Genomic DNA, 27,785 nt, shown 5'->3' with positions numbered 1-27,785 from the left:
ATGGCGGGGAGGAAACTCACGCTGAGCCTCTCCCTGCTCCCAGCCGGGCATGGGGGCGGGGGGAGTGAGGAGCCAAATTCCAGCCCAGTGTTCCAGCCTCCAGGTTTCTGGAACAAAGGGCTGAACTAGGTCTGGGACTGGGGCAGGCGGGGGGGATGTAGCAGTGTATGCAGAGTGTGTGTGAGTGTTGTGTGCATATGCACATGTCTTTGTATGTGTGTGTCAGTGTGAGCCACAGCATATGGTCACTGTACACACCCATTCTCTGCAGATTCACTGTGGCGGGGAGTCTGGGCTCCTGGGTTCTAGCCCCAGCCCTAGGAGAGGAGTGGTATGTCTAGTGGTTAGAGCAGGGGGGCTGGGAGCCAGGACTCCGGGGATCTATCCCATTTCTCGGAGAGGAGTGGGATCTGCATTTCTCATCCAGCTGCACACAAGGGAAGGTCTCACACACACATACCCTGCCTCCATCCTCTGGGTCAGGCCATCCACGATCCCCACAGCTGCCCCTCCCAGCTTGTCTCCCCCTCTCCCTGGGCCTGGGACCAATTCTCTGCCTTACAAGGGCAGGGGCGGGCACTGTCCCATCCTGCCCCTCCCCGCCGAGGGGAAGAGAAGGGCAGGGGCTCCATGCGGAGGCGCAGAGCCGAGCAGGCAGCCGTGGGCGCCAGGACGATGCTGCGTCTCTGGCTGCTCCTCACTGGGCTGGTGGGGCCGGCGCGGGGCGCCTGGCCAGGGCCTGAGGCTGCCTGGCCGGGGCCCGAGGCTGCCTGTGGTCCTGAGGGCTGCTACGTTGTCTTCTTCCAACGCCGCAGCTTCCTGGAGTCCTGGCGGAGCTGCCGAGAGCGTGGCGGGAACCTGGCCACGCTCAAGCGCCATGAGGAGGCCGCCCAGGTGGCGGAGCTGCTGCAGGCCACGGGCCCAGGTACAGGGCAGCGGCGGCTCTTCTGGATCGGGCTGCAGCGCCAGCCACGCCAGTGCTTCCCCCAGCGCCCACTGCGTGGTTTCACCTGGACCACCGGCGACCAAGACACGCTCTACACCAACTGGGCGCAGGCCGAGCCGGCCGGGGGCACCGCTTGCTCGGCCTCGCGCTGCGTGGTGCTGAGCTATGGCCTGGCCACGCAGGAGAATTTCCAGTGGCTGGAGGGTTCGTGCACCCTACCCGTGGACGGCTTCTTGTGCCGCTTCGGCTTTGCCGGCATGTGCCACGGACTGGCCACGGAGGAGACGGGGCCCGTGAGCTACACAACACCCTTCGGCCAAGTCAGCAGCACCCTGAGCCACATCCCCTTCGGCACAGTGGCGTCCGTGGCCTGTGGTGGCGCAGCCCCTGTCTCGGTGCTGTGCATGCAGCGGGACGACGGCTCCGTGGGCTGGTCCAAGGAGGAGCCCCTGTGCGGGGAGGAGCTGGGGGACTGGTGTGAGGGTGACAATGGGGGCTGCCAGCAGCTGTGCGTGGATGAGGGTCCCAGCTACTCTTGCGAGTGCCACGCCGGCCACGCCTTACTGCCTGACGGGCGCTCCTGCGCCCCAGCCGATGGCTGCCAGAACCACCCCTGCCAGTTTCAGTGCGTGCCAGGAGAGGACGGAGGGTACCGGTGCTTGTGCCCCGTGGGCTATACGCTGGCCAGTGACGGGCACACGTGCGAGGACACGGATGAGTGTGCCACGGGCCCGTGCGAGCAGCTGTGTGACAACTTCCCTGGCGGCTTCCAATGCCGCTGCCAGGTGGGCTACGAGGACGACGAGGCCGGGGGCTGCGCCGACCTGGATGAATGCAACACCGCCCCGTGCGAGCACCAGTGCGAGAACACCGAGGGCTCCTACCTGTGCCTGTGCCACCTGGGCTTCAGCCCGGCCGAGGAGGCACCGCAGCACTGTGTCGACAACGACGAGTGCCAGATCCCCGGCGTCTGCCAGCAGATGTGCGTCAACTACGTGGGCGGCTTTGAGTGCTACTGCACCGAGGGCTACGAGCTGGAGGCTGACCGCATCAGCTGTGCCCCCCTGGCAGAGCCCCCTGCGCTGGCCACCAGGCAGCAGACCTTCTACCCACACTTCAGGAACCAGCAGGAGTGGGGGGCGGAGGTGCTGCAGGTTTTGGGGACGGACGAGCCTTTCAGCCTGATCCAGGAGTTCCCCGACCCCACTGCTTCGCCCCCTGATCTCTCTCCTGCAGCCCCACACCCTAGCACTGGCCACTCAGCCCCTCGCCCCTCCACCACCAGCCCCCCAATCCCTTCCACAACCACTGGTCCCCTGGACCCCACCACCAGCCCCCCAATCCCTTCCACAACCACTGGTCCCCTGGACCCCACCACCAGCCCCCCAATCCCTTCCACAACCACTGGTCCCCTGGACCCCACCACCAGCCCCCCAATCCCTTCCACAACCACTGGTCCCCTGGACCCCACCACCAGCCCCCCAATCCCCAGTACCACCACCCTGATCCCTCCCACATCCACTGCCCCCCCAGAGCCCACCAATAGCCCCCCAGTTCCCCACACCAGCCCCGCTATCACTCCCACAATTGGCCCCCCAACCCCCAGCACCAGCCCCCCAAGCTCCAAATCTCCAAGGTCCCCTGGTGCTCCTGCCTCACCCTACAGTGCGGGGGAAGGGGACCCTTCAGCAGACAGGGCCAGGGCTCCGCTGCCCCCTTCGGAGGACCCCAGCACCTCTCCAGGTGGGGAGCGGGCACGGAGGAAGCGGGATGACCGGTGGCTGCTGGTGGCACTGCTGGTGCCCCTCTGCGTCTTCCTGGTGATCATGGTGGCATTGGGCATCGTGTACTGCACCCGCTGTGGTGCCAGGGCCAAGAGCCGCAGCGTCACACAGTGCTACCGCTGGGTCACCAGTGCGGGGAGCAAGGGGCCTCCCCACCCCCCTGCAGGGGCCCATCTGACCACCTGCCGGACCAGCGTCTGAGATTGTGGGGGCCCAGAACACAAAGGGACCAGGACGCGCCCCCCCACACACCTCAGCTGGGAGATGAGACCCCCTGGCTGGGATGCCAGGACTGGCCTGCACCCCTCCCCAGCTGAGACCCTGGAGCCACCCCATAGCCCCTGGCTGGGACATGGAGGCCGACGCCCTGGCTGGAGCAAGGGCCCTGCAGCCACCCTGCCCCCTGGCTGGAACATGGACCCTCATTTATTTCCCAACTCCCCAGCTGGAGCATGGTCCCCCCACAACTGTCCTGCCTCCATCAGATGGTCCCCTGGAATTGCGCAGTGGCTGTCCCGGAGATGGAATCACCCTCACCCCAGGGCTGGCACTAGGACTAGGACTGGGCCCCACGATCCAGGGCAGAGACATGGATCACCTGCACCCTGCCTGGGACACGTCCCCCCCCCTCATCTCCAGGGCTGGGTTCCTCCTTATCTTGCTCCTTGGACTTCTGCTAAATGGACACAGGAGCCACCCCCACTGCTCTGATTGTGGGAAACCTCTGATGGGACCCACTGCTACCCCCACCCCAGAAAAGCTTTGAGAAACTGACAGGGATGGAGAAGTGCCTGCAGGACTTGAGAGACCTCTGGAACTAGGGGCCACGGAGCCAAGAGGGGAGGGAAGTGGGGGCCTGGAGCTAGGGGAAGGGGGGAGTCATGGGGGGCTCAGAATGGGGGTTGTGGGAGGTCTTGGGGAGATAATGTGGGGGGCCTCTGGGGGGCGTGGATGTTCAGGGGGCCCCCAGATGCTGTTCCATTCTTAACGTGTGTTGCTCTCACAATAAAGGGGTGGAGCCCGCACTGCCTGCAGCTGGACAGCTTTACTGGGGTGGGGGGCTGGGCGTCAGGACTCCTGGGTTCTATTCCCAAACAGTTTTACTGAGAGGGAGGGAGTCAACCCCTGACTCCATGATGGAAACCTTGGAATTGGCATTGTGTGAGAAATCTGTGGGGGTCATAAGCTACCGAGCCCCACACTCAGCCCCCTGGCCATCCAGGACGCTCCCAGCCCTGGGAGGGGAGTGGGGGCTGGTGGGTTAGAGTTGGGGGGAGGCCACTACTCATGGGTCTCCCTGGGAGCAGGCAGGGATGTTTGTGTCTGCTGTTGCCTCTGTAATTAAAGCTCCTGGTGGCAGGAAGCTCCCTGTACCAACTCCCCTCTCCCCTGGGGCCTTTCCCACCAAGCGAGCGATGGTCCCCCAGAGTCTGTGTCCCACTGGGGTGGGCTGGGACATGGCTCCCCCACTTAACCCTTCACTAAAGCCAGGAACATCCCATCCCCCTGTCCCGTTGTAAGATGGGCTGTCTTCAGCTCTTACACTAAGCGGGGGCAGGTCTGTGGATGGGAGACCTCCAGGAGGCTGTGAGAAGAGGTAGAGGCTCACTTCCTGCCCTAAACGATCCTGCAATGAGCAGTTACCCAGTTGCTGCACCTCACTCCAGAGGTGGCTGCATCTCTGCGCGGGGTGAGGGATCCCTACTCCATGCTCAGCCCCAGCAGTGGCTTCATCTCAGTGCCAGGTGAGGAATCCCTGTGTAAACAGCCCCCATGCGCCACCCCAGAGGTGGCAGCATCTCAGAGGCAGGGAAGTGATTTCTCTGTATACAATGTGTACAAACCATTAGTAAATATTTTAAACTGAGTCTGGCTATGGATTAAATGTTCTACAGCTTCTTACGCAGGGAAATACGCCCTGTTATCCCAGTCCTGGGCTGCTCCCTCCCTCTCTGCCAGTCCTGACCCACAGCCCTCTGCTATCCCAGGCCTGGGCTTCCTCACCCCCAGCCCACCATGCAGTGAAGGGTTAATACTGCGGGGGCCCAGGGAGCCCCCCACCTCAGCCGGATGGGGGAAGGTTTCCTGGGCTCCCTGCCCCAGAGCCGCCCGGCCTGTTAGCACAAACTGGAAACAGACTCTGGCCTGACGCAAACACTTGGCAAACAACGGCCCCCAGGCACCTTGGGGGGGGGGTGGAGTGGGAGGGGTGCTAGGAGGCATGGGGGGGCCAGGAGAGGAAGGGGGCAGGGGGGAAGGGAAGGAGATTTTTGGCTCCTTCAACTGATTGAGTTTCCCAATGTCTGTGCCCAATTGAACTCCAGCTCCCCCACGTGCCAAGACACACGGACACCCAGAGACATTAACGCGCACTGACAACCCCCCCCCCCGAGACACGCTCATGTGCAATATACCAACATGCATTCACCCACCCAGAGACACGCACACCCCACCCTGGAGACACATGTGCGCACACGCTGGTGCGAGCGCGCACACACACAGACAGACATGCACATACAAACATGCACACACACCAGTGTGACCACACACAGAGACACATGCATTCCCCCTCGAGACACATGCACACACACACTGGTGCAAGCACACATGCACACTGACACGCACCCACACCAAGGTGAACACCCTCACCCCCCGAGATGTGCATGTGCTCACGCACCCTCCCCCCCGCCGATGGTCCCTCCATGGATTTTCCTGGATCAGGGCTGAGCAAACTCTATAAATGCGACAGTGAGCAGGCTAGGCGGTGTGTGTGTGCATTGTGTGTCTGTGCAAGTGTTAGTGTAAGTGTGTGCTCGCCCTGCCCCCTGCTGGCTGGATCAGGGAGCTGCATAGACCCTGGGCCCTGCTGGGAGAAGCCGGCATCCCCCAGCTATGGTCAGCTAAGGGGGTTTGCAGCCTTCAGGTGCCGACAACATGGCGCCCCCACACATACCCCCTCCTGACACAGCCTGCATGTGGGACAGACCCAGGCCTGAGATAGCAGGGGGCTGTGGGTCAGGACTAGGGGGCACTGGCAGAGGCAGAGTTGTGGGTGGGGGCAGGGCTGACTCTGCATGTTTATGGGGGGTGTATTTGGGGGCAGGCAGGTTGAACCCCAACATACTGTCCCCCCACCCCCCTTCCCCCAGTTCCCTGCGTTCCTCCCCCCCCCCCCCCCCCCCCAGATGGACAGGAATGTGCCGGGGAGAGGGGGGGAGTGTTGAGAAGGGTTAATTAGAGCCAGACGGGAGGAGAAGCCAGAAGAATCCCAGCTCTGTGGGGCCTAATGAAGAGCAGATGGGGCTGTGTGGTTGGGACAGGGACCCCTCCACGGCCTGGCTCCCCTCACCCCCTGTAGCATGGCCCCCCATTGTCCCAAAGACCCCTCCTGGCCTCCCCCAGAGTACAGCCCCCCCCCCCACTGGCCTGGCACAGCCCTGATATCCACTCCTACAGTCCCCTGCCTCCCTCATCAACCATGACACCCCCACTCCACCCCCACCATTCACCCAGCAAAGCCCCAATACCTGCCCCCAGGGCCCCCCCCCCCAACACCATGGCCCCGCATGGCAAGGCCACCCCCACAGCACTGCCGTCCTTCAGTACAGGCCCCCATTCCTTGATACCCCTCCTATGGCTCCTTATAATCCCTCAGCCCAGCCCCCCATGCTCCCCCCAGTTCCCCACAGCCCACTGCCCCAATCCTTGTCATCTCCCCTGTGATGACCCCAAATCTTTCCCCCATAGAGGCCCCCAGTGTCCCCCCCAAAGCACTTGCAGAGAGTGACCCATACCGGTGCTCCGTTCTTGGGGATGGGGTGTCCTTCACCAGTGGGGGGTTTAAAGGAGTTTTGTCCCTGTTCACCGTGGTGGGGAGACGCTTGCCCGGTGGCCAGGCAGACACTTGTGTGGGTGGATGGCCTCATCGGAACACAAGGGACCAAGTTGACGCCCATGTGGGCACGTCGTGACCACGAGGGGCCGGGCGGATGTCCATGCAGGTGGGGAGGCGGGTGCGTCGTGTGCACAAGGGGCCGGCCTGACGCCCGTGCAGGCGGGTGCATCGTGTGCAGGAGGGGCCGGGCAGACACCCGTGTGGGTGGGTGCGTCGTCAGCACAAGGGGCCAGGCGGACGCCCATGCGGACGGGTGTGTCGTGAGCACAAGGGGCCGGGCAGACGCCCGTGCGAGCGGGTGTGTCGTGAGCACGAGGGGCTGGGCAGACGCCTGTGAGGGCAGGGAGACGGGTGCGTCATGTGCACGAGGGGCCAGGCGGACAACCGTGCGAGTGGGTGCATCATGTGCACGGGGGACCGGGCGGATGCCCGTGCGAGTGGGTGCGTCGTGAGCACGAGGGGGTGGGCGGACGCCTGTGAGGGCAGGGGGGCGGGTACGTCATGAGCACGAGGGGCCGAGCGGATGCCCGTGCGGGCGGGTGCGTTGTGAGCACGAGGGGGTGGGCGGACGCCTGTGAGGGGGGGGGGGCGGGTACGTCATGTGCACGAGGGGCCGGGTGGATGCCCGTCATGAGCGGGCGGGTACGTCATGAGCACGAGGGGCCGGGCGGACGCCCGTGCGGGCGGGTGGGCATGTCAGGAGGAGCAGGGCCGTGACTGCGCCCATGCAGGGATCTCACACACGTGCAGAAGCCTGAGGACCCATGTGGCCCCCAAGGACTCGTTCTGAACATGTGTCCTGGCTCCCCCCAAGTCACTCGTGACCCCTGGCCGTGGGGTGCAATAAGCCAGCCTGCAGCCCACCCCATACCCTTCCCCCACTGCATGGACCCAAAGACTGCCTGGGCTGCTCCTCTGCAGAAGCCTGAGGCCTGTCCCAGCAGTGGGGGTGGGGAGCAGAGATCCAGGTCGGGCAGGGGGCAGAGCTGAAGGGGGGCTGGGAAAGGAAGTGCCGGGACCACCCAGTGAGTCCCAGCCATGGCTCAGCAGCGGAAGCCAGAACGAGGAACTGGGGAACACCCCCCCAGCTCTGCCAATGCCCCTCACTCTGACCTTCAGCCCCCTGCTATCCCAGTCCTGGGCTCCCCCCCCCAGCTCGGCAAGTGCCCCTCAATCCCGACCCGCAGCCCCCGGCTATCGCAGCCCTGGGCTCCCCCCACAGCTCTGCCAGTGTCCCTCAATCCCGACCCGCAGCCCCCTGCTACCCCAGCCCTGAGCTGCCCACCTGAGGCAGAGACCCAGGTAGGTAGCCTGGCCCATCCCTGTGCCCCTGGAAATCAGCCAGGCCCAGGCCTCAGGCTTCCGCAGAGGAGCAGCCCAGGCAGTCTGTTTGTCTTGGCTGGAGCTACAGCCCCCTCTCCACCCCCCCAGCTTCCTGCCACCTCCCCCACCGAGCAGAGATATGGGGGAGGCACAGGCTCATCTTACAGGATCCCAGAGTGGGGATAGCAGGGGGCTGTGGGTTGGGATTGAGGGTCATCAGCACAGCTGGGGGAGGGGGACCCCAGGGTCTGTCTGAGTATGGAGATACAGGAGCCCTTGCTGTGCCCATCACTCTTGCCCCAGCTCAGCCCCACTGCCAGGGAAGCATGCAGGGTGAGTGTGTGTTTGTGAGTTCATAGGGGGTGTGTGCGTGTGTGCTGGTTCTGTGTGTGAGCCTGATGGGAAAAGCAGGCTGGTTCGGTGTGAGTGTGCACAGCCAGGTGTGGGGGAGTGTGCGTGTGTGTCAGTGCAGTGTGAGTGTGCACAGCCAGGTGCGGGGGAATGTCGGCATGTGTGTGTGTGTGTGTCAATGCAGTGTGAGTGTGCACAGCCAGGTGTGGGGGGATGTCAGTGTGTGTGTCAGTGCAACGTGAGTGTGCACAGCCAGGTGCGGGGGAATGTATGTGTGTGTGTCAGTGCAGTGTGAGTGTGTCAGTGCAGTGTGAGTGTGCACAGCCAGTACGGGGGAATGTCTGTGTGTGTCTGTGCGGTGTGAGTGTGCACAGCCAGGTGCAGGGGAATGTCTGTGTGTGTGTCAGTGTCATTTGAGTGTGCAAATGGTTAGTGCATGTGCACAAGTGTGGGTGTGCACCCAGCTGGGTGTGCGAGGGACATGCAACCGGTCAGAGTTTGGCTAGCCAGTGGGGGGCTGTGGCGGTGTGGGAGGAAATCAGGGGCTGGTTCACGCCTGTGAGGGCATGTGGGAGTGAGTGTGAAATCTGGCCCTGGACACAACAAAAGGGAAGCTGAGCGACCCAGCTCTACCCTCCCCTCCCTTATCCCCAGCTCTGGGAGGGGAGTGGGGTCTTGAGCGTTAGAGAGGGAGGTCTGAGAGCCAGGACTCCTGGGTTCCCTCTGGTTCAGGGAGGGGCTATCTTGTGGCTCAGCCATGGCTCGGTGACAGGATCGCTGGTGGGGCAGGAGCAGGCGCTGCCTCATTAGGGTGAATGGGATTAATGAGTATCCAGCCCCCGTCCCATCATAGGGACTGCAAATGACCAGTTAAGGGGGAGGGAGGGTGCAGTGGGTACTGGGGGAGGTGACAGTGTGTGTGGAGGGGAGATGGGGGCTGACAGTGGGGAAGAGAAGCGCAAAGTGAGGCTGGGAAGGGCTGGGCACGCTGCCAGCTCCCACTTTGTACCGTCCTGTTCAACTGCGTTTAACCCCCTCGGCTCAGAGCTAAGGACGCTTTCGGTAGCCCTCTGTCAGGCTTTGTTTTTGTAGGGTCTCTCAGGAGCGTGTCATGGTGGGATATCTGAGGGGCAGCAAAGCTGTGGGGGAGCCCAATGCTGGGATAACAGGGGGCTGGCGGTTGGGGCTGAGGGGCACCATCAGAGCTGGAGGTCGAGCTGTGCTCAGGAGAAAGCGCTGGCTCTGCAAGGAGCAAGGCCCATTCCCTGCTAAACCCATTTCCTGTCTCAGTCCTATGGGACCTGCTCCGGCGCCTGGTAGAGCCATCAGCAGCCAGAGGGGGGCACGAGCGCCATGTGGCACTGTGCCCCCACTGCTGCCCCAGAGCCCAGCAACTGCGCATCCATCCTGTCCCCCAACAGCTCGCCCCACCTCCGCACTGCCCACACGCTGCTCACAGGGGGTCGCCCAACCGAGCTGGAATAGAACCCAGGAGCCCTGACTCCCAGCCTCCCTGGCACTGCCCCTCACTCCAGCCCTGCAGCCCAGCCCTGCCTCTGTCCCTTCTCTGGGGGAGGGATGCAGCTGTGGTGGTCGGAGGAAGAAGGAGTCCCTGGGGAAGTCCCCCCTTGTCTATCTCCGGGTCGGGGGGTGGAGTGGGGAATATTTGAGGCTTGACAGTCTGGGAGGAGCCAGGCCAGGACCTGCACGTCACCAGGAAAGTATCTGAGCAAAGAGCCAAAGGATGGGATGGGAGAGCAGGGCCAAGCTTTGCATGGGACATTGGGGCCTTTCCCCTCCAGGGGGTGCCAGCTCCCATCTGACCCCAGGATTTGTGTGTTGGGGCGGAGGGGAGACTGGCTCCCAGGGGATGGGGCATGGGAAAGGGGGCTTTTTCCCTCTTGGGGTGCTGACTCCAATCTACCCTCCTCTTAGAGGACAGCCACTGGGGCAGGGCGGTGTGGTGGGGCCAGGGGGCCTATGAGTGGCTACAGGTGAGACCCATAGGTGCTGGAACAAGGGGTGCTGCTGCACCCCTCGGCTTGAAGTGGTTTCCATCATACCCAGAGTTACAGTTTGGTTCAATGGCTCTCAGCTCCCCCACTTGTTCCTGCGCCCTTGGTGAGACCTGGGGGAAACTCCCCCTGGGAGCCAGGCAGACCTGGAGGCTGGGCGTGTGTGTGTGTCCCCTTCGAATGCGCCCTGTTCTTGTATGACCCAGCCCTGGTTTTGCTCAGCCATCCCAGCACCTCCAGGCCTGGGGGATTGTAGCCCAGAGACCTGCTCCCAGCCCTCACGGGGTTGGTGTGCGAGAGATATGGCATGTGCCCCACAACTAGTGCGCTGGGCAGGCGAGTGCGGGTGAGAGTGCGTATCGGTGAGCGGCTCTGTGTACATGTTGGTGTATGTGTGTGCACGGGTGTGTAGAGGAAACAGTGCATTAAACATCCCCTCCGTGCCTGTAGCTGGTCACACTCACACGCGCTGCCATGCTAACTAGGCCGACGGGCTGAGAGGGGCACTCGCAGCCTTGCCTCTCCTGCACAGAGCCAGCACCGACCCAGCCCGGACTCCTGGGTTCCAACCCAGCTCTAGTCGGGGTGGAGTGTTAAGGGGAGAGGTGGTTCAGGACACCCCAGCACCCCAGGGAAAGTGAGTCATCACAGCAGGAATGTGATGGGCTCACGCGTTCCCTGCTCACACCCACCCCACCCGACACAGGCCGGCTGGACCCACAACAACATCTGGATTTGCTCAGCAGCTGGAGCGCCCATGGGGGGGAGGGGGCGCAGTGAGAGCAAGAATGGGATCATGTGCCAGGCTTTGCTGGGCCTGGAGCTCCCCTCCTCTAACCCAAGCTGGGTCAGTACCCCCCAGTACACACTGGGTGCCACTAGCTGGGACTCCCCTCCATATGGACCTCTTCAGAGCTGTCTGGGAGTGAAAGAAAGTCTATCACAGAGCAGGGAATGGAACCCAGGAGTCCTGCTTTAACCACTGGACCCACTCCCCTCCCAGAGCCAGAACATAGAAGCCAGGAGTCCTGACTCACAGCCCCCTGCTCTAACCACTAGACCCACTCCCCTCCCAGAGCCAGGACATAGAACCCAGGAGTCCTGGTTCCTATGAAGTACTAGGCTCCATTGTTTCCTTCCTGCAGTCCAGTGGTTTGGTCCCTCAGCCCTGTGCAGTGTGGGACAGACCCTGCTTAGCAGCAGGGAGAGCGTAGTCCAGGCTGGATTCCCAGCCCCCTGGGGTCTGAGTTCCCAGGGAATGTGGCCCCAGCAGGAAAGGAAAGCAAGCAACCTCTTCCCAGAGTGGATAAATATAGCTCAGGGGTGAGCAGGGGGTCACAGACAGGAAGGAACAGGGTGGCAGCTTCCAGCCATCCCTCTCTGTCCTTGAGTGACCCGCAGCGACAACGACACAACCCCATGATTCCTCCTCCCACACAGGCACCCAGCATCCGGGCTGCCAGGAGCTTGCTGACAAGGGATCCAGCAGAAACAGGAATGGAGACTCCCCCCTCCCCACCCAATAAACCCTACAGGCCCGATCCAGACAGTCCTTCCATCCTGTCCCACAACAGCTCACCCCACCCCCCATAGAGGGAAAGACCTTGTGTCCCATTCCCCACAGATGTAGGGGGCTGACTCCTGGGCGGGGGCAAAGTTGTGGTGAGACTGAGGGATGAGAGAAGCATCCTGCGTATACAGATTAACATCAGAGTGGGAAGCGTGGATGCTGCCACTGACACAGAGATGGGGGGCCTGGAATCTTCTTCCTGTGGCCCAAAGGGGGCTGGGGTCCCCTGATGGGGTTTATGAGGGGAGATACCAGTTCTGCCTGCTAAAGGAAGAATGGGGGTTAGGGATTAGTAGACAGTGTGTGGGGGGAGCAACTCAGAGCCCAAAGGGAGGCACTGACAGCAGGATGGACTGGGGGAGGCAATTCTGATCCCCTCTAGCCCCCACAACAGACCTCACTCCAGTCCCCCCATGCTCCCTCTATAAACAGCCCCCATATGAACAGCCCCCCTGCCCCACCCCAGATCATAGAATTGGAAGGGACCTCAGGAGGTCATCTAGTCCAACCCCCTGCTCAAAGCAGGACCAATCCCCAGACAGATTTTTACCCCAGTTCCCTTCAAGGATTGAACTCACAACCTGCCAATGGTCAAACCACTGAGCTATCCCTCCCCAACAGAGGTGGGATACTTGCACAAACCCCAGTCCTGCAGTGCAGCAGCCCCCAGCACTGTCCTGAGGCCCGAGGATCAGCCCTGACTACTAGGCGAGAGCCCCCCCTGTGGGAGTGGGGTGGGGACTCACTATTTAACTTTGAGCTCGTCCACTCAGAGGACACCTGGGCCTGTCTCTGCTTTGAGTGAGGGCCTGGCTGGGAGCAGGGACATTACTTTCCCCGGTGGAGTGGGGGTGTCTCAGGGCCATAGTCCCTCTGGCAGCGTCCTTTTGAGTGCTGCCCCCCCCCCCCCCCACTGCTCCAGGACAGGACAAACAGCATGTGCTATTCCAAGCCCCCATTGGATGAGCTCATCCCCCCCCCCCCAGACCGCCATGCAGGGTGGGGCCTCAGGGTTCACACAGCGTCTGCTGGGCCTGGGCGGTGCTGGCTCAGCCTGGAGCAAACCCAGAGCCCAACAGCCAGCAGGGAGTGACGGGGGGAGGACACAGAGCTCCTCTCCCACACAGCTGCCACTCACCAAAACACCCACCCCTCCTCATAGCTCTGTGTATGTCCCCATGGAGGAGAGACATACACAGAGCATCTTCCCCCACAGCCCACATACCCCACTGGCAGGAAACCTGCCCCCCAGCACATCTGCAGGAACCCCACATCCCTAAACGCACAGAAGATCCCCTAACACTCATAGCCTCTCCCCCAATCTAATGTGCCCCCTCCCCGCCCTGCAGGAACCCTGTCCACCCAACGTGCCCTAGTCTCACCTGCTCAGAGCAACCCCCCCACAGCCCTCCCCACCCCTCAGTCACCCTCTCCCCACTCCCCAGCCATGCAGGGTCCACTCCAGGAGGCACAAGGGTGCTACTGCCCCTGTGGAGGGCAGATCCTGCCTTGCTAGGGACCAGGCTGTGACCTGGCAAACTTACCTCTTATGGGGCAAATGAACTAGAAGGAAAAGGCCCCATGTGCCATTTCCCACCCCCCTGAGCCAGCCAGCCAGCCAGTCCTGTCCCCCTCCCCCCCCCGGCCTGGGCTGGATGGGAGCTGGTGCCAGAGGGGAAAGGCCCCATGGTGCAGGGGAAGTGCAGCAATCAGGGGTGGGGAAGAGCTCCACACTCTCCCCACATGAGCTCACAGCAGCCCCAGCTGCTCCCGGCCCCGCTGGCCCATGGACAGGCTGACGCAAGGGCAGGGAATTGGGGCCGGAGCACGAGGGTGGGTGGGACGGGGACAGGGGTCAGTGCCCAGGGATAGAACTGGGCCAGTCACAGGGCGTCAGCTGCTGTAGCCGGTGCTGCCAAAGATCCTGCAGCCTGGCCCAATGCACACAGCTCTGCCGATGCTCTTCCAGTCCAGCTTGCAGCCCCTCTGTATCCCAGCCCTGGGCTCCCCACTCTCATCCTGACCCACTGCCTTTTGCCCTGGGCTTCCCCCTCAGCTCCGCCAGAGCCCCTCAATCCCAGACCTGGGCTTCCCCCTCAGATCCGCCAGAGCCCCTCAATCCCAGCCCTGGGCTCCCCCCTCAGCTCCGCCAGAGCCCCTCAATCCCAGCCCTGGGCTCCCCCCTCAGCTCCGCCAGAGCCCCTCAATCCCAGCCCTGGGCTTCCCCCTCAGATCCGCCAGAGCCCCTCAATCCCAGCCCTGGGCTCCCCCCTCAGCTCCGCCAGAGCCCCTCAATCCCACCCCACAGCCTCTGCTGTCCCAGACCTGGGCTGTCCTTACAACACTCCAAATTCATAACTGAGTTACAATCCCTGTTTAAGGATACGGATGGAGTGATGTTGCCCCCTGCAGGCGTGATCGCAGCACTACACCTGGACTCTATTCAGTTGATTCAATGATGAATTTAACATTTCAATTAATGTCTTTTGGGTGCCGGTTCCCACCGGCTGGCTCAGGAGGGCAGGGAATGAGATATGGGCCTTTTCCCGTGGGGGCACCAGCTCCAATCCAGCCCCAGGGCAGGGGACTGGCTCAGGGGCACAGACCATGACCATGTCTTTCTGGCACCAAACCACTCCAGGATTTCTTTAGGCCCGGCGCTTCACACAGTGGATTTCCTCAGTAGAACAATGTTGGGAGTGGGGGCGCACACAGAGGTTGATTTTGTAGTGACACAGTTATCCCAGGACAGCCCCTCAGGTGGATCCTGTTATCCCAGGATAACGGTGCTTTAACCCCACTTATCCTATTCCCCTTGTGTACAGCTATCCTGTATCCTGGTACAGCTGCACCCTCACCAGGGGCAGGAAGTATCCTGGTGCTGAAACGAGACCGGGAGTGCTCCAGCCGGACCCCGTGTGTGCGCTGACTGGCTCTTACATTGCCGTACCTACCACCAGGACCTTAGGGAAGCCATAGAAAGGTTCCTTCCTTGGACAGCAGCGATGGGCTTTTGAGAAGTGCTGCCCCGGGCGTATTCCACTAGAGGTGCCCGGTGCCACAGTCCTCCCAGAGCAGATATTTTTGCCAGCAGCGCCCCTCTGGTCCACACCTGCACCCCAACTACCCCATGCTCCATTTCGAGGAGGTGGAGTGGACCAGTGCCTTCACCAGCAGGGCTCCCAGAGCAGACAGCAGGCTCCACAGCAGAGGGGAAGGGGGGCAGGATGTGGAACAGACACAGGGCCAACACATTGCAAAGAATCCCTGCCACTGCAGATAACTGCCCTATCTTCCTCCAGTGCTTGTCCCAATGCATGCTACATTCCAGGGGCCTCCCGAGCAGGGCTCCGAGCCCTGCCTGCCACCCACAGGAGAATCGCCTGCCCCATCTGCAGTACCCGGGAAGGGTATGGATAGAACCACATGTGGTGGCTCAGCTCCAGGAACGCTCCTCAGGTGGCCCACGAAGGACACCTTGAGCCCTTGTCAAATGAGCTCTAACCGTGCTTGGGGGATCTTGTGTGGCAGCCTCAAGACACGTCAGCTGCAGCTCAGACCACAGCACCTGCCATTCCCCCAGCCAACGAGACAGACTGGCTCAGGGAGGGCCGCATGGTTTTGTGTCTGGGGGGAAAAGGCTAAAGGTCTCCAAATCCATGACGTGTGTTTCTTGGCCTCCCCCGTTTCTGTGACGTTTCAGATACCACACAGCAGTACAAGACTCACCACCGCAGAGCAGTCCCTCACAGCGAAGCCCTGCATGGCAGCACACTCTGCCTCAGTTTCCCCACAACAATCTTCAGCCTACTCCTGCCATAGGGATGACAGGCTGCAGTGATGTGGCCCTCCAGCTAACTCATTAACAGACATCCACCCTATCTTGGGAATCAACAACCCTCCCAATGAGTCTTTGCCCCAGTTCCCAACTGGATCCACTCCTTCCTTCCCAAGGGATCTGTCCTCTTTCCTCTAATTCACATACACCTGCTGTGCTCAGCTTCCAGGCCAGCCATGCTTCCCATCTGCCCCCACAGCCCCTCCCAAGCAGCCACACCCAGACACCTTCCCCCCCTCACCTTACACTCCACTCTGCTCTGCTGGGCTTCTTTCCTCTTAAGGCCCACACCCAGCAGGCTGCAGCTAACTGAACAGGGCCAACTGGTCCAAGGCCTCCTGGGCCTTAAAGGGGCAGGCCCTCGTGTGACACTTGGGTAAATGGATGGCGTGAATGGGATCGATGGCATTCAGACACAATTCTGGGTATGAACTTAGGGTGTGGCCTGAGCGACTCCTTGTCTGGGAACAAAACTGTATAAGGAGGGTCAGCTGTAAGAGCCCCTAGTCCCCCCACCATTCCTGCTGATGTTATTGCTGCAGGACAGGGGGCTTTCCTGGGTCAGTGAAGAAAAGAGCATGGTTCAAAGAGTGATCTCATCAGACCGGTTCACACTGCACTGAGGTCCCAGACTGGGGCAGGTTCCACTCCAGGTGGAAATACTCCCAGGGAAATGGGGAGTTGGTATGGTGGAAGAATACCGACAAACTGTCTACATGGGGCTGGGGGGCACTAATCGCTGCCCAGGGAAATGATCCCTCACTTTCACAGACCTTGGGAGGCAGGCCAGTCCTCGCCCACAGACAACCTGCCAACCTTAAGCATATTTTCACCAGCAACCACGCACCGCACCATAACAACTCTAACTCAGGAACCAACCCATGCAACAAACCTCGATGCCAACTCTGCCCACATATCTACACCAGCAACACCATCACAGGACCTAACCAGATCAGCTACAACATCACCGGCTCATTCACCTGCACGTCCACCAATGTTATATATGCCATCCTATGCCAGCAATGCCCCTCTGCTATGTACATTGGCCAAACTGGACAGTCACTACGCAAGAGGATAAATGGACACAAGTCAGATATCAGGAATGGCAATATACAAAAACCTGTAGGAGAACACTTCAACCTCCCTGGCCACACAATAGCAGATGTAAAGGTAGCCATCTTACAGCAAAAAAACTTCAGGACCAGACTCCAAAGAGAAACTGCTGAGCTCCAGTTCATTTGCAAATTTGACACCATCAGATCAGGATTAAACAAAGACTGTGAATGGCTATCCAACTACAGAAGCAGTTTCTCCTCCCTTGGTGTTCACACCTCAACTGGTAGCAGAGCACCTCACCCTCCCTGATTGAACTAACCTCGTTATCTCCCTACTGATTTATACCTGCCTCTGGAGATTTCCATTACTTGCATCTGAAGAAGTGAGGTTCTTACCCACGAAAGCTTATGCTCCCAATACTTCTGTTAGTTTTAAAGGTGCACAGGACCCTCTGTTACTTTTTACAGATTCAGACTAACACGGGTACCCCTCTGATACTAGAGTCCAGACTGTCAGCTACGCGAGACTGCCCCAGTACAAGCTCGAGCTGGTCCCGCCAAGCCATGGATCCTTTCCACTTGGAGCTGCCCACTTTCCTCATGGAATCAGCCTGTGGAACTCATTGTCAGGGGATGTTGTGAAGGCCAAAAGGATATCTGGGTTCAAAAAAGAAATAGGTAAGTTCATGGAAGATAGATCTATTAGTGGCTATTAGTCAAGAAGGTCAGGGACACAGCCCCATCACATGGGTGTCTCTAACCCTCTGTTTGCCAGAAGCTGGACTAGGCGACAGGGGACGGATCACTTGATAATTGCCCTGTTCTTTTCATTCCCACTGACACATCTGGCACTGGCCCCTATCAGAGACGGGATACTGGGCTAGATGGACCATTGGTCTGACCCAGTGTGGCCCATTCTTATGCAGTCCTTTCTATTGCTGAGCAAGAGACTTTGTGTCCCTGTTTGTGCGCTGCCTATTGTTTCTAGCTCGGACACCCAGCCAAGAAACAAGTGGTCAGGTGGAGGGAGGACAGCTCGGGGGAACGAGCCCTTCTCTTGTTCTGTGAGAGGAGCCCTGGCAGCAGAGGGAATGGGATGGGACAACAAGTGGACAAACCAAGAGGATCTTGGAACCACTATTGCCTCGGCCACGTGGGTGCCAGTAGGAGAACTAGCACGGTGTCCTGTTTGCTGTGTCCTAGTACTCTGGGAAGCAATGGGGTGGGTGGATCGACATCTGTTGTGACCATGGGGACGGGAAAGAGAGGAGCTCCCTCCCCCTGCTCGTTTATAGCATGGTCATATTGTCTGTGGTGATAGGAACGGACCGGTTGGAATGGCCGGTCTGGAGAACATCCTCGCATTGTGCCCTGCTCTGAGATCCATCAGAGCAACTCTTCTTGCCCTGAACTACGTGATGGTCCAGGTGGGCTCCCCAATCGAGCACAGATGCCTCCAGCAATATTGTTCCTGTCGGAAGGGCTGGGGCGAAGGGGACTCCTACCCAAACTGCAGCCAGGTGCTTCCCCAGTTGGGAGAGGAGGGAACCCTGGGTAGGAGTGCTCCCATCCAGTCTGGGCTGCAGGCTGTCCCCAGCTGAGCTTGCATGCAGCATAGATGCAGTTTGGCAGGTGGCATCACAAAAGGGCAAGAGGCTGCGTGGCCCAGCAGGGTCCCATCATTTGTGGAGTGAAGAGGACGGACGTATCGGTCGTGAGCCAAGTCCACGCCGGCAGCCCTAGACTCCATCTGGCGTGGCTTGGCAGGGGCTGAGGCCTTCAGCCAGCCTTCCGGCAGTAACCCCGCCTTGTGCCAGGCCCCGCAGTAGCTCATGAGAGACTCCTCAGCCTGGCCATAGAAGTGTTCAGATACAGCCCACAGGGAAAGGATCTGACTCCAAATATATCCTTATCCCAGGAAGGAGGGCGGGGGCCTGGCCTAGCCCTCAGAGAGCTCAGCACCCGAGGACGTGTCCCCTAGATGGGCCCCAGGGATCCCAACTGGGCCACTGTGGGACACTGTGTGGATTAGGAGAAGGGCCCCGGGATCGGAGTAACAGGGCATATGGGGAGCATGAGAGTCCCTGTCCCGGGAGCACTGGGATACCTGAGAGAACCGCTCTGAACTCATGTCTGGGGCTGGGCTCTAGGACAGTGGAGTGATGACTCAGGGCCCTTTGGCTAGGAGTCAGCCCATGACTCATGACTTGTCTGTCTCCAAAGTGGGGGCAGTGCTCAGGCCAGGGGGACCTGGCCCCATAGCCTGTGCCAGCTCCCTGCAGTCAGTGGGGCCCATCCCTCCAGTCCTGGCTGCCTCTCCCATCCCCACACTCCTCCTCGCCCCCCGGAGCCCTACTTCCCCTCAAAAGCCTCACGTGCTGCCGGACTCCAGGCCAGTGCCCCACTCAGTGCAGCAGCTGCTGCCTGTGATGTGCTAAGCAGGGGGCACCAGTGTCCCCATTCTGCCTACCCCGCCAGATGGGCCTGATTTCCCTCCCACTGGGGTTCTGTCCCCGGGTGCTAGGCACGTCCCTGAGGCTGTGCCATTGCTGCAAGGCCCTCGCCCGACAGGCAGGCCGCCACAGGCCGGGGAGCTGGGCGTAGAGCCTCGGTGTCCAGCCACAGACAGAGCTGGGCATGGTGCCTTGGGGGAAAACCGCAGTGAAACCCGCCAGGGCGCCCGCTTCACAGCTGGTGTCGGCCGAGCTCATCGCCCCCACCAGGGTTCCTGGCATCCCTCCTTCCCCCGTCCCCAGCTGCCTGGGTGCCACCCTCCATTCCCCTCTCGTTCAGGGGTTCCCTGCCCCTCCCCCAAGCTCCTCCTTGCCAGGGGCTGTCTGCCCTCCCTCCCCCATACCAGGGGCCCCCATTTCCCCCCCCCACCATGGGCTCTGTCAGTTCCCCCTCCCCCCACAGCAGGGGTTCCCCTTCCCCCCCATCACGGGTTCTGTCAGCTCTCCCTTTCCCCATACCAGGGGCCCCCATTCCCGTCCCACCATGGGCTCTGTCAGCTCCCCCTTTCCCCTGCCATGGGTCTGTCAGCTCCCCCTTCCCTCCATACCAGGGGCCCCCATTCTCCTCCCTGCCAAGGGGTCTGTCTGTCTGCCTTCCCCTCACACCAGAGCCCCCTTATTTCCACCCATGCCAGGGGCACTGTCTGTCCCTCCTCCTCTCCCACCATTTTCATTTCTTCTCTGTCTGTCCAGGAACTCAGTCACACAGGGTGTCAACGTCTCAAACTCCACCTGAAGGCTGGGCAGAGCTGAGATGATGGGGGGTGTTGTGCTGGAAGGTGTTAATCGTTGTCAGCAGCAGAGGGACTTGAAGCCATGGCTCTGCTATCAGATGCTGGAGTTCCAGGGGCCTCCCATTTTCCCCTTTTGGTTTATCTGATTTTCACCAACATCCATCGGCTCTTGCCCATTGATGCCTAGAATGTTCCTGGAAACGTTGGAATTGATTGTACACAGTGTTCAAAAGTTATCTTGTTACAGATAGAGACAGCTAAACAGATTGGACGTTGTTCGGCCAACAAAGCAGACCCTACAATAATATCAACAGGAGAGTTTTGTGTTTGTATTTATCAAAAACATATGGAATTTCAGAAAATAAAAAAAACAGACTCGAGTTAAAAACAAAGAATGCCACTCTTCAAACAAAGTAAATCTTTTTTACAAATAGTAAATAAAGTAGGCCCTACAATAATATTGATACAAGAGCATTTTGTTACAGAACTCCTTTTCTTGTAATATATGAACAAATTGTAAATTTGAGGGCTCGGACAAACCAGCCATGTCGCTTTTGGGAGAATAAAAAATAAAAATTAATTCCCCCCCCCAAAAAATATTTAATAAAGTAGGCCCTACAAAAATACCATCAGCAGAAGAGGTTTTTGTGCCAGCAAATCCCCCTGATGTATGTACATTGATCATCTGTGTCACTAGAGAAAGAATCTCCCTCTCTCTCTCTCTTGCTCTCTCTTTTGGCATTTAACGGACTCTTATTCAAGTCAGGAGTGATTGTCACAAGCTGATACTCCCTGCCCCACCCCCAGAGTGAGGAAAAGGCTCCCCCAGAATCCCCTCCCCCCGAGAGTGGAACAGGGAGGGGCTACCTGGGACAGACATCCCTTCCACACTGCTGCAGGTCTTATTCACCCTGTTTTACATAAGGGGGAAACTGAGGCACCAAGAGGGAAGTGGTCATAAAGCCAGTCACAGCAGAGCTTGGACTAGAACCCAGGAGACCTCACTCCCAGCCCTCCTGCTCTAACCTATTAGACCCCACTCCCCTCCTAGAGCTGGGACAGAACCAGGCATCCCAGGTCAGAGGGGTTCATCCAGGTCGACAGCCGCTTCGCGGAGCAGCCTGTGTGGGGTTCCCGGCCCAGGTCCCATCTCCCCGGGGTGGCGGTACTGGGCCGGGTGCTCCTGGGGCTGGTGCTGGCCCTCAGGGTGCAGGGGGAGACTGTTGTCTGTGGGGTGCCTCTGTAGCTGCTCCACCGTCCCCTGGGCTCCCAGCGCAGGTGTGGTGGAGTGGCACCCACTGCAGGGGGCCTGGGTTTTCTCAGGCGGTGGGTCCTGGAAGGCAGAGCAAGTCAGGGACTTAGTGGGCATGTGGCGGGGGGAGGGACTAAGAGTGGCAGGGATCAATTGGGATGGGGGCAGGGACTGAGTGGGCACTGAGGCAGATGGGGTGACATGGGGGATAGGGACTGAGCAGGCGTGAGGGGTGATGGGGGGACTGTGCAGGCAGTGGGGAGGGGTAAGGAAGAGGGTAGGGATGGAGCGGAGAGTAGACAGGGGAGGGGTCAGGAGGGGTCGGGAGTTGGGTGGATAGCAGGGAGGGGAGGGGGCAGGGACTGGGTGGGTAGCAGGGAGTCCCCGTCAATGACTCCCCCCAGAGCACCTCCCCACGTACCTGGCATGGGCTCCCAGGGGGCCGCCCTGAGGGGCTCTGGTGCCGCCAACTCAGGGCTCTCTGGACATCAGGGCGCAGCTCCATGGGCTCCTCTTCATGGAAACGCCCCAGCAGGGCCAGGCTGGCCTGGAGAGTGGTCAGGTAATAGCCCCCTGGGGGAGGATGGGGCGTAGATTGTCAGGCCAGAAGGGCCCATGGGGATTCTCTAGGCTGGCCCCCTCTCTGCACAGGGCTGCCCTGAATTGATTCCTGGAGGAACTAGCACGGATCTCAGAAAAACATCCCACCCTGCTTTAGACACTGCCAGCGAGGGAGAATGCAGCCCGTGGGAGGTTGTTCCCCTGATTAATTCCCTTCACTTACAAAGGTGCACCTTATTGCCAGTCTGAATTTGTCCAACTTCAGCTTCCAGCCCTTGGCTCTTGCTAGACCTTTGGCTGCTAGACTGAGGAGCCGTCTGCTCTCCCGTTTCTGTTCCCCACGTAGGTACTTGGACTGGGATCACTCTTAGCCTTTTCTCTGTCAAACTAAACAGATCGAGCTCCTGGGGTCTCTCACTCTGAGGCCTGTTCTCTGAGCCTTTAGTCATGCTCGTGGCTCTTCTCTGAGCCCTCCAATTTACCAGTATCCCTCTTGCATTGTGAGCACCAGGACTGGACGCGGGATTCCAGCAGCAGCCGCACCAGCGCCACACACGGAGGTAACAGAACCTCCCTTCTCCTAGTCGAGATTCCCCTGTTTACACACCCCAGGATCGCAGAGCTCACGTTCAGAGGATTAGGTGGGTCCCTCCCATTTAGGGAAGTAAACGGACTCAGGGATTTTCCCCTCTAGGGGGCACCATCTCTGATCTGGCCCCAGGGACTGACTGGCTCAGGGGGACAAGGAAAAAGGGTAGTGGAGGGCCTAGGGGTCTCCCTTACCTTCCCCCAGGAGCTGGCTGGGGTCCATCAGCTCCATCATGTACTCAGCCTCCATGAGCAACTGGGGCAGGTCGCACTGAGCCAGGATGAAGCTCAGAACCGGCAAGAACTCGTCCGCCCCATAGCTCCCATCTGAGGGGAAGAGGGGACAAGTGAGTGGGTGCTGGCAGGGATGTAGCAGGAACATAGGGGGATCAGGAGGGGGGGTCCCGGCAGCAGGGGATGCATGCGGCATTGGGAGCACAAGCTGGGGGAGGGGGGCTCCCAGCAACAGGGGGCTGTGGGCAGCATGGAGAGCACAGGCTGGGCAGGGATGGGGGAGGGATCCCAGAATCCAGGGAGGCATGGGGTGAGGTGCACAGGCGGGGGGACTGGGGAGGGTGGGGGGGCCCTGGGTGGATATGTGAGATGGGGGAGGGACACAGGGGTCGGTTATGGGGATGGGGGGAGGATCAGGAGGTTGTAGGAATGAGTAGGTTGGAGGTGAGGGAGGGGGCCAGGCTGGGTGATATGGGAATGGTGCTGGGGAACAGGGGGCCATATGGGGGTTGTCTGTACTTGGGGACAGATCTATGGCTGCAGAGATGCTCTCCTAGGCCTGGGTGCTGGGCGAGGAAGAGCGGAGGGGGAGGGGACATGCAGGTTAGGCTGGGCGGGAAGGCTGTGCTAGGGGGACCCCCCATGGCTCTGCAGACACCTTTACAGCCCTGCAGGAGCAGCATCACGTGGGCGAAGGAGGGGAGGGGGGAAGGGATGAAGGGATCCGTACCCGGGGCTGCCCCCATGGCTCGGTAGACACCCTTGCAGGCCTGCAGCAGCAGTGTCACCTGGGTGCTGGGCGAATAGGCATGCAGAAGCTGCAGCAGTTTGCGCTGTGCCCGCTGGGTGTCATGGGGGCTAGGCAGGGTCGCCCGTGCTGGGAAGGCACCAGGGCCCCGCTCCCGCACCAGCCGCAGGTTCTCCTGGAGCTGGCCCAGGGACCCATCTGCCACGCGTAGCCTGCGCAGCCGTGATGCCAGCACTGGTTTGAGAGGCTTCAGCACACAACGATGTAGGGCCCGTTCCAGCACAGCGTCTGCGGGGTAGGAGTGGGTTACATGGGCCAGAGCCAGGAGTCCTGGCTCCCAGCCCCACTGCTCTAACCCACTAGGCCCCACTCCCCTCCCTGAGCTGGTAACAGAACCCAGGTGTCCTGGTTCCTCTCCCGCCCCAGCTCTAACCCACTAGACCGCATTCCCCTTCCTGAACTGGGAATAGAACCCAGGCATCCTGGCTCCCCCCCGCCCCAACCCCCTAGACTCCATCCTACTCTTAGAACCCAGGAGTCCTGGCTCCCAGCCACCCCTACTCTAACCACTACACCCCACTCGCCTCCCAGAGCTGGGGACAGAACCCAGGAGTCCTAGCTCCCAGCCCCACAGCTCTAACCCAGTAGACCCCATACTCATCCCAGAGCTGGGAATAGAACTCAGGCATCCTGGATCCCTCCCCCCAGCCCCACTCACCCAGCCTGTGGTCAGGCAGCAGCGTGGGGCTCGGCAGCTCCAGGGCTGGGCTGTGCAGCAGCTGGGCCTTGGTGTGGGTCAGGAAGGTCCGGACGGGACTCAGCAGCTCGTGGCTGGACCGCCACTCCCCCCCGCCACCCCTCACTAGGGTCAGGAAATCCTGGATGCTGGCTCCCAGCCTGGTGCTCCGGTCCCGCGCCAGCCCCTCCACGGCCCGTGCCAGCTGTTTCTCAGGGGCCAGCACTGCCAGGACGGCATCGCTCATGGAGCGCAGGGGGGCACGGGGGCGGCGCTGGGCAGGAGGTGAGGGGGCACGAGGACCCCCACCCCCCTCGCTCTCTGAGCCACTGGGGGACCCGCTGTCCAGCTCCTGCAGGGATGGGAGGCTGCTCCCGGCTGGCTTGGGATTAAGGGGCTCCCCAGCCCGCTGGGGCACCCGATACCCCGACATGCTGAGCGATGTGTACTGGCCCGGCTCTCGGCGCGGGGTGGGGAGCATCCCAGTCTGGCTGGAAGGGATGGGGGGCGGTGGCTTGGGGGGTGGTGAGAGAGGGCTGGAGGTCTCGGTGGACACCCGCACTTTAATGCTGCGCTTGAAGTCGTCCCGCCGTGAGCCCCCATCCCTGCCCTGGAACAGGGGGTTCAGGAAGCCCAGCGCCCCGTTGCCCAGGCCACAGTCCAGCTCCCTTGGGCTCCGCGTGGGGATTGCACCCAGCTGGCCAGCTGCAGGGGCAGCATCCTCACAGAGTGGGGGCTCAGGCGACTCCGGGGGGTCCTTGGCATTGAGAGAAGAGCTCCAGAACTCTGGGGAGGGGGGAGGAAACGAGGGGTCAGCACTGAGGAGAGGACATGGGCTTTCCCCTCTAGGGGGCGCTGGCTCTGATCCAGCCCCAAGGTGGGAGGTCTGGCTGGCTCAGGGGGGCAGAATGGGATATGAGCCTTTCCCCTCTAGGGAGTGCCAGCTCCAATCTGGCCCCAGGCCGGGGGGGAGGGGAACTAGAGGAGGAAGGGATGGGAGGGATTTCCCAGCTACCTGGGGGGTGCAGGGAGGAGGTGCAGGGTGATGGGGGAAGGGGAGTGGCTGTGGGGATGGGGGTAATGGGGTGGAAATGGGGCACAGAGAGAGGATGGGCAGGGAGGGACCAGGGGGACTGAAGGGAGAGGAAGGATCAGGGAGATCAGTGTAGGGGCCACTGAGATGTCGGGGGGGACGCTGAGGGAGGGGTCCAGGGGGAAGGGCTGTGGGGGGTGTCACTCACCAAGGCCCAGGTGGGAAATGGCCTCCAGTTCCTTGTGCGACACCGCCTGCTGGATGGGTTGGGGCAGGCGCAGGGTGACCGGGAGAACCTCCCTAGGGGGACAGTGCATCAGGCTCTGACAACAGGCCCAGGGCTCCCTCCTCCCTCAGGGACATTCCCCCAATTCCCTTCTGCCCCGCCCCTCCCCCCCGGGCACTCCCCCAATTCCCTTCTGCCCCTCCCCCTTGGGCACTTCCCCAATCCTCTTCTGCCCTTTGCTCTCTCCCCCAGGGCTGCCCCAATGCCCTCTGTCCTATAACCCCTCCGCTGTCCCCCACTGCTCCGGGCACTACAGGATCTCAGTCTACTGGGAGCAGGGGAGAGCTGAAGCTCAGGGGCTCAGATTTGGGGATGTCCCCCATCCTCCCACTCACCGGCTCTGGCAGTAGGAGGCCACCAGGTGCAGCAGGTCTGGGAAGCTCCAGGATGAGCCCTCTAGAGAGATGCCTGCAAAGAGAAGGCCCCTCAGACCCTGCAGCGCTAGGAGGCGCTCTCCCCTGGCAGTCAGTACTTGCCTACTGGCCAAGTGCAGCACTAGGGGATACCGTACTGCAGGAGCTGGGGAGCTCAGTAGGGCCCCAGATGCAGGACTGTGTGTAGGCGTGGTGCTCCCTGGGGGGCAGAGGGCAGCGCAGACGCATCCCTACCTGCTGCTTTCTCCTGCAGGCAGTAGCTAGCGACGAAGGCCGGGGCCAAGTCATCTAGGAGGCGCAAGCAGAGCACCCGGCGTCGGTGTGTGTTCGATCGGCGCACCAGGAATGTCTGGGGCAGGAATGGGGCACCCATCAGCAGGGGCTACCAGGGGCTGGGGATTTGGAACATTTCCCGATATCCACCCCCTTCCCTGCTCAGCCCCATGGACCCGTCCAGTGTGGGATTCCCCCCCACACACCCATAAATCCATCCAGTGTGGGATTCCCCCCCCCCCCATCAGCCTCATGGACCCCATCTGGCCTGGGTTTTGTCCCCCATCCCCAGTCAGAGCCATGAACCCATCTAGCCCTGTATCATTCCCCTTCCCAGATGAGCCGTAGGGGCCATCCTACATGATCCCCCCCCCCCTCAGACCAATGGACCCATCTCCCTCAGTGTCCAGCCCGGCAGAGGCACCCCTGAGCCCTCACCCCGGGGGGCTCACGCTGCAGGATGTGCAGGGCGGTGGCAGAGTTGAGGCTCAGCTGCAGCCAGACAGACTGGGTGAGGAGCAGGCGATCCAGGAGGCTGACGTTGTTCGGAGACCCCCGTGCTGGTCTGGGCTGGGGGAAGACGTGTGGGTCTGGGACATCGTACACAGGGCCACGCCCCAGACTGAGGAGGGACAGACAGAGCTGTGAGGAGGGCGGGGAGCCTCTAGCACTAAGGGCCAAAGCATGGAACCCAGGAGTCCGGGATCCCAGCCCCACCTGTTTTAACCCACTAGCCCCTCGCTGGGATAGAACTCAGGAGTCCTGGCTCCCCCCCACCTCCCTGTCCCCAGGCCCCTCTGCCATACCCGTCTGGCTGGTCCGGGGGCTCCATCTCGGCTGGGTGACCAGGCTGCGGAGACAGGCTCCCTCTGCCAGAAACAGGAGCTGCTGTTAACCCTTAGCGCCCCCCTTCCCCTGGTACCAACTCCTCTGGGGCCCGCAGGGGCGGCTGAGTGTGGGGCAGCCCAGCCCAGCCTGACGCCAGCCCTGAAACGCTACCGGGAAGCTGCAGGAGGAGCAGGAAGGGGCACGACTCATACCCACGTGGCCCTTGCTGGGAATATGCTTCTCCCCAGGGCATGGAGCGCTGGCGGGGCGCTGAGATGCAGCCGCCTCTGGGGTGGTGCGCGGGGGCTGCTTGTACCGGGAGCTCAGTAGGAGAGGGGGGGATTCCTACACAGGGCGGGCTGCGGCAGCGGCTACACAGTGCCGCGGCTCCGCGGGACGGGGGAGCTGTTCGTGCCTGGGCCAGGAATGCGCACGTCGGCTCTGACTCACCGTCACACCCAGCCCTGGCACAGGGCTGGGCCGGGCTGAGCCAGAGCCAGCCCCAGCCCGAGGCAGGGACAGACGGGCTCCCCCCCCGCAGCGCAGTCACGTTTCCAAGGCGAAGCTGTCTGGGCTGGCACAGCCCATGCGGGGGCGCAGATCTAATCAGCAACCCAGCCCCGGGGCAGGGGGAACAGAGGGGGACCAGGAACAGACACCAGCCTCCCAGCTTGCCCATTTTGTACAGGGGTAAACTGAGGCACGGAGAAGGGTTGTGCTCAAGCGAGCTGCGGATCTTTGAGCTCTGGTCAAGTGAAAAAGTTCTCAGCCCCTCTGATCTAATCCACTAGTGACTAGACCCTAATCCCTGAGCTAAAAATAGAACCCAGGCGTCCTAGCCCCCTGCT

General features: G+C 61.2%; 2 protein-coding genes across 4 annotated transcripts; one reads left to right on the top strand and one right to left on the bottom strand.

The window, feature by feature from the left end:
• The first annotated feature begins 615 nt into the window (after window positions 1-615).
• CD248 (CD248 molecule) lies at window positions 616-4,597 on the top strand. The gene has a single exon (XM_008179721.4). It carries the CDS (start codon window positions 631-633, stop codon window positions 2,929-2,931), a length of 2,301 nt encoding a protein of 766 aa, XP_008177943.2. The 5' UTR covers window positions 616-630; the 3' UTR covers window positions 2,932-4,597.
• A 15,736-nt stretch (window positions 4,598-20,333) lies between these two features.
• On the bottom strand, window positions 20,334-27,564 carry RIN1 (Ras and Rab interactor 1). 3 transcript variants are annotated; one of them, XM_065551077.1, is made up of 11 exons: window positions 27,388-27,564; window positions 26,916-26,978; window positions 26,548-26,731; window positions 26,071-26,185; window positions 25,798-25,870; window positions 25,385-25,476; window positions 24,126-24,929; window positions 23,390-23,695; window positions 22,621-22,752; window positions 21,698-21,849; window positions 20,334-21,357 (listed from the first exon to the last, which is right to left on the bottom strand). In XM_065551077.1, the coding sequence occupies exons 2-11, from the start codon at window positions 26,939-26,941 to the stop codon at window positions 21,103-21,105; spliced, it is 2,139 nt and encodes a 712-aa protein (XP_065407149.1). In that variant the 5' UTR covers window positions 26,942-26,978; window positions 27,388-27,564; the 3' UTR covers window positions 20,334-21,102. The 3 variants fall into 3 exon arrangements, with proteins under 3 accessions (XP_065407149.1, XP_008177942.1, XP_042705696.1); XM_008179720.4 differs by lacking the exons at window positions 26,916-26,978; window positions 27,388-27,564 and adding an exon at window positions 27,150-27,353; XM_042849762.2 differs by lacking the exon at window positions 27,388-27,564 and having other exon boundaries at window positions 26,916-27,134.
• Window positions 27,565-27,785: the final 221 nt, after the last annotated feature.

Source organism: Chrysemys picta, chromosome 7 (genome assembly GCF_011386835.1).
Source record: "Chrysemys picta bellii isolate R12L10 chromosome 7, ASM1138683v2, whole genome shotgun sequence".
Lineage (NCBI taxonomy): Eukaryota > Metazoa > Chordata > Testudines > Emydidae > Chrysemys > Chrysemys picta.
This window is presented reverse-complemented; position numbering and strand designations above follow the sequence as displayed.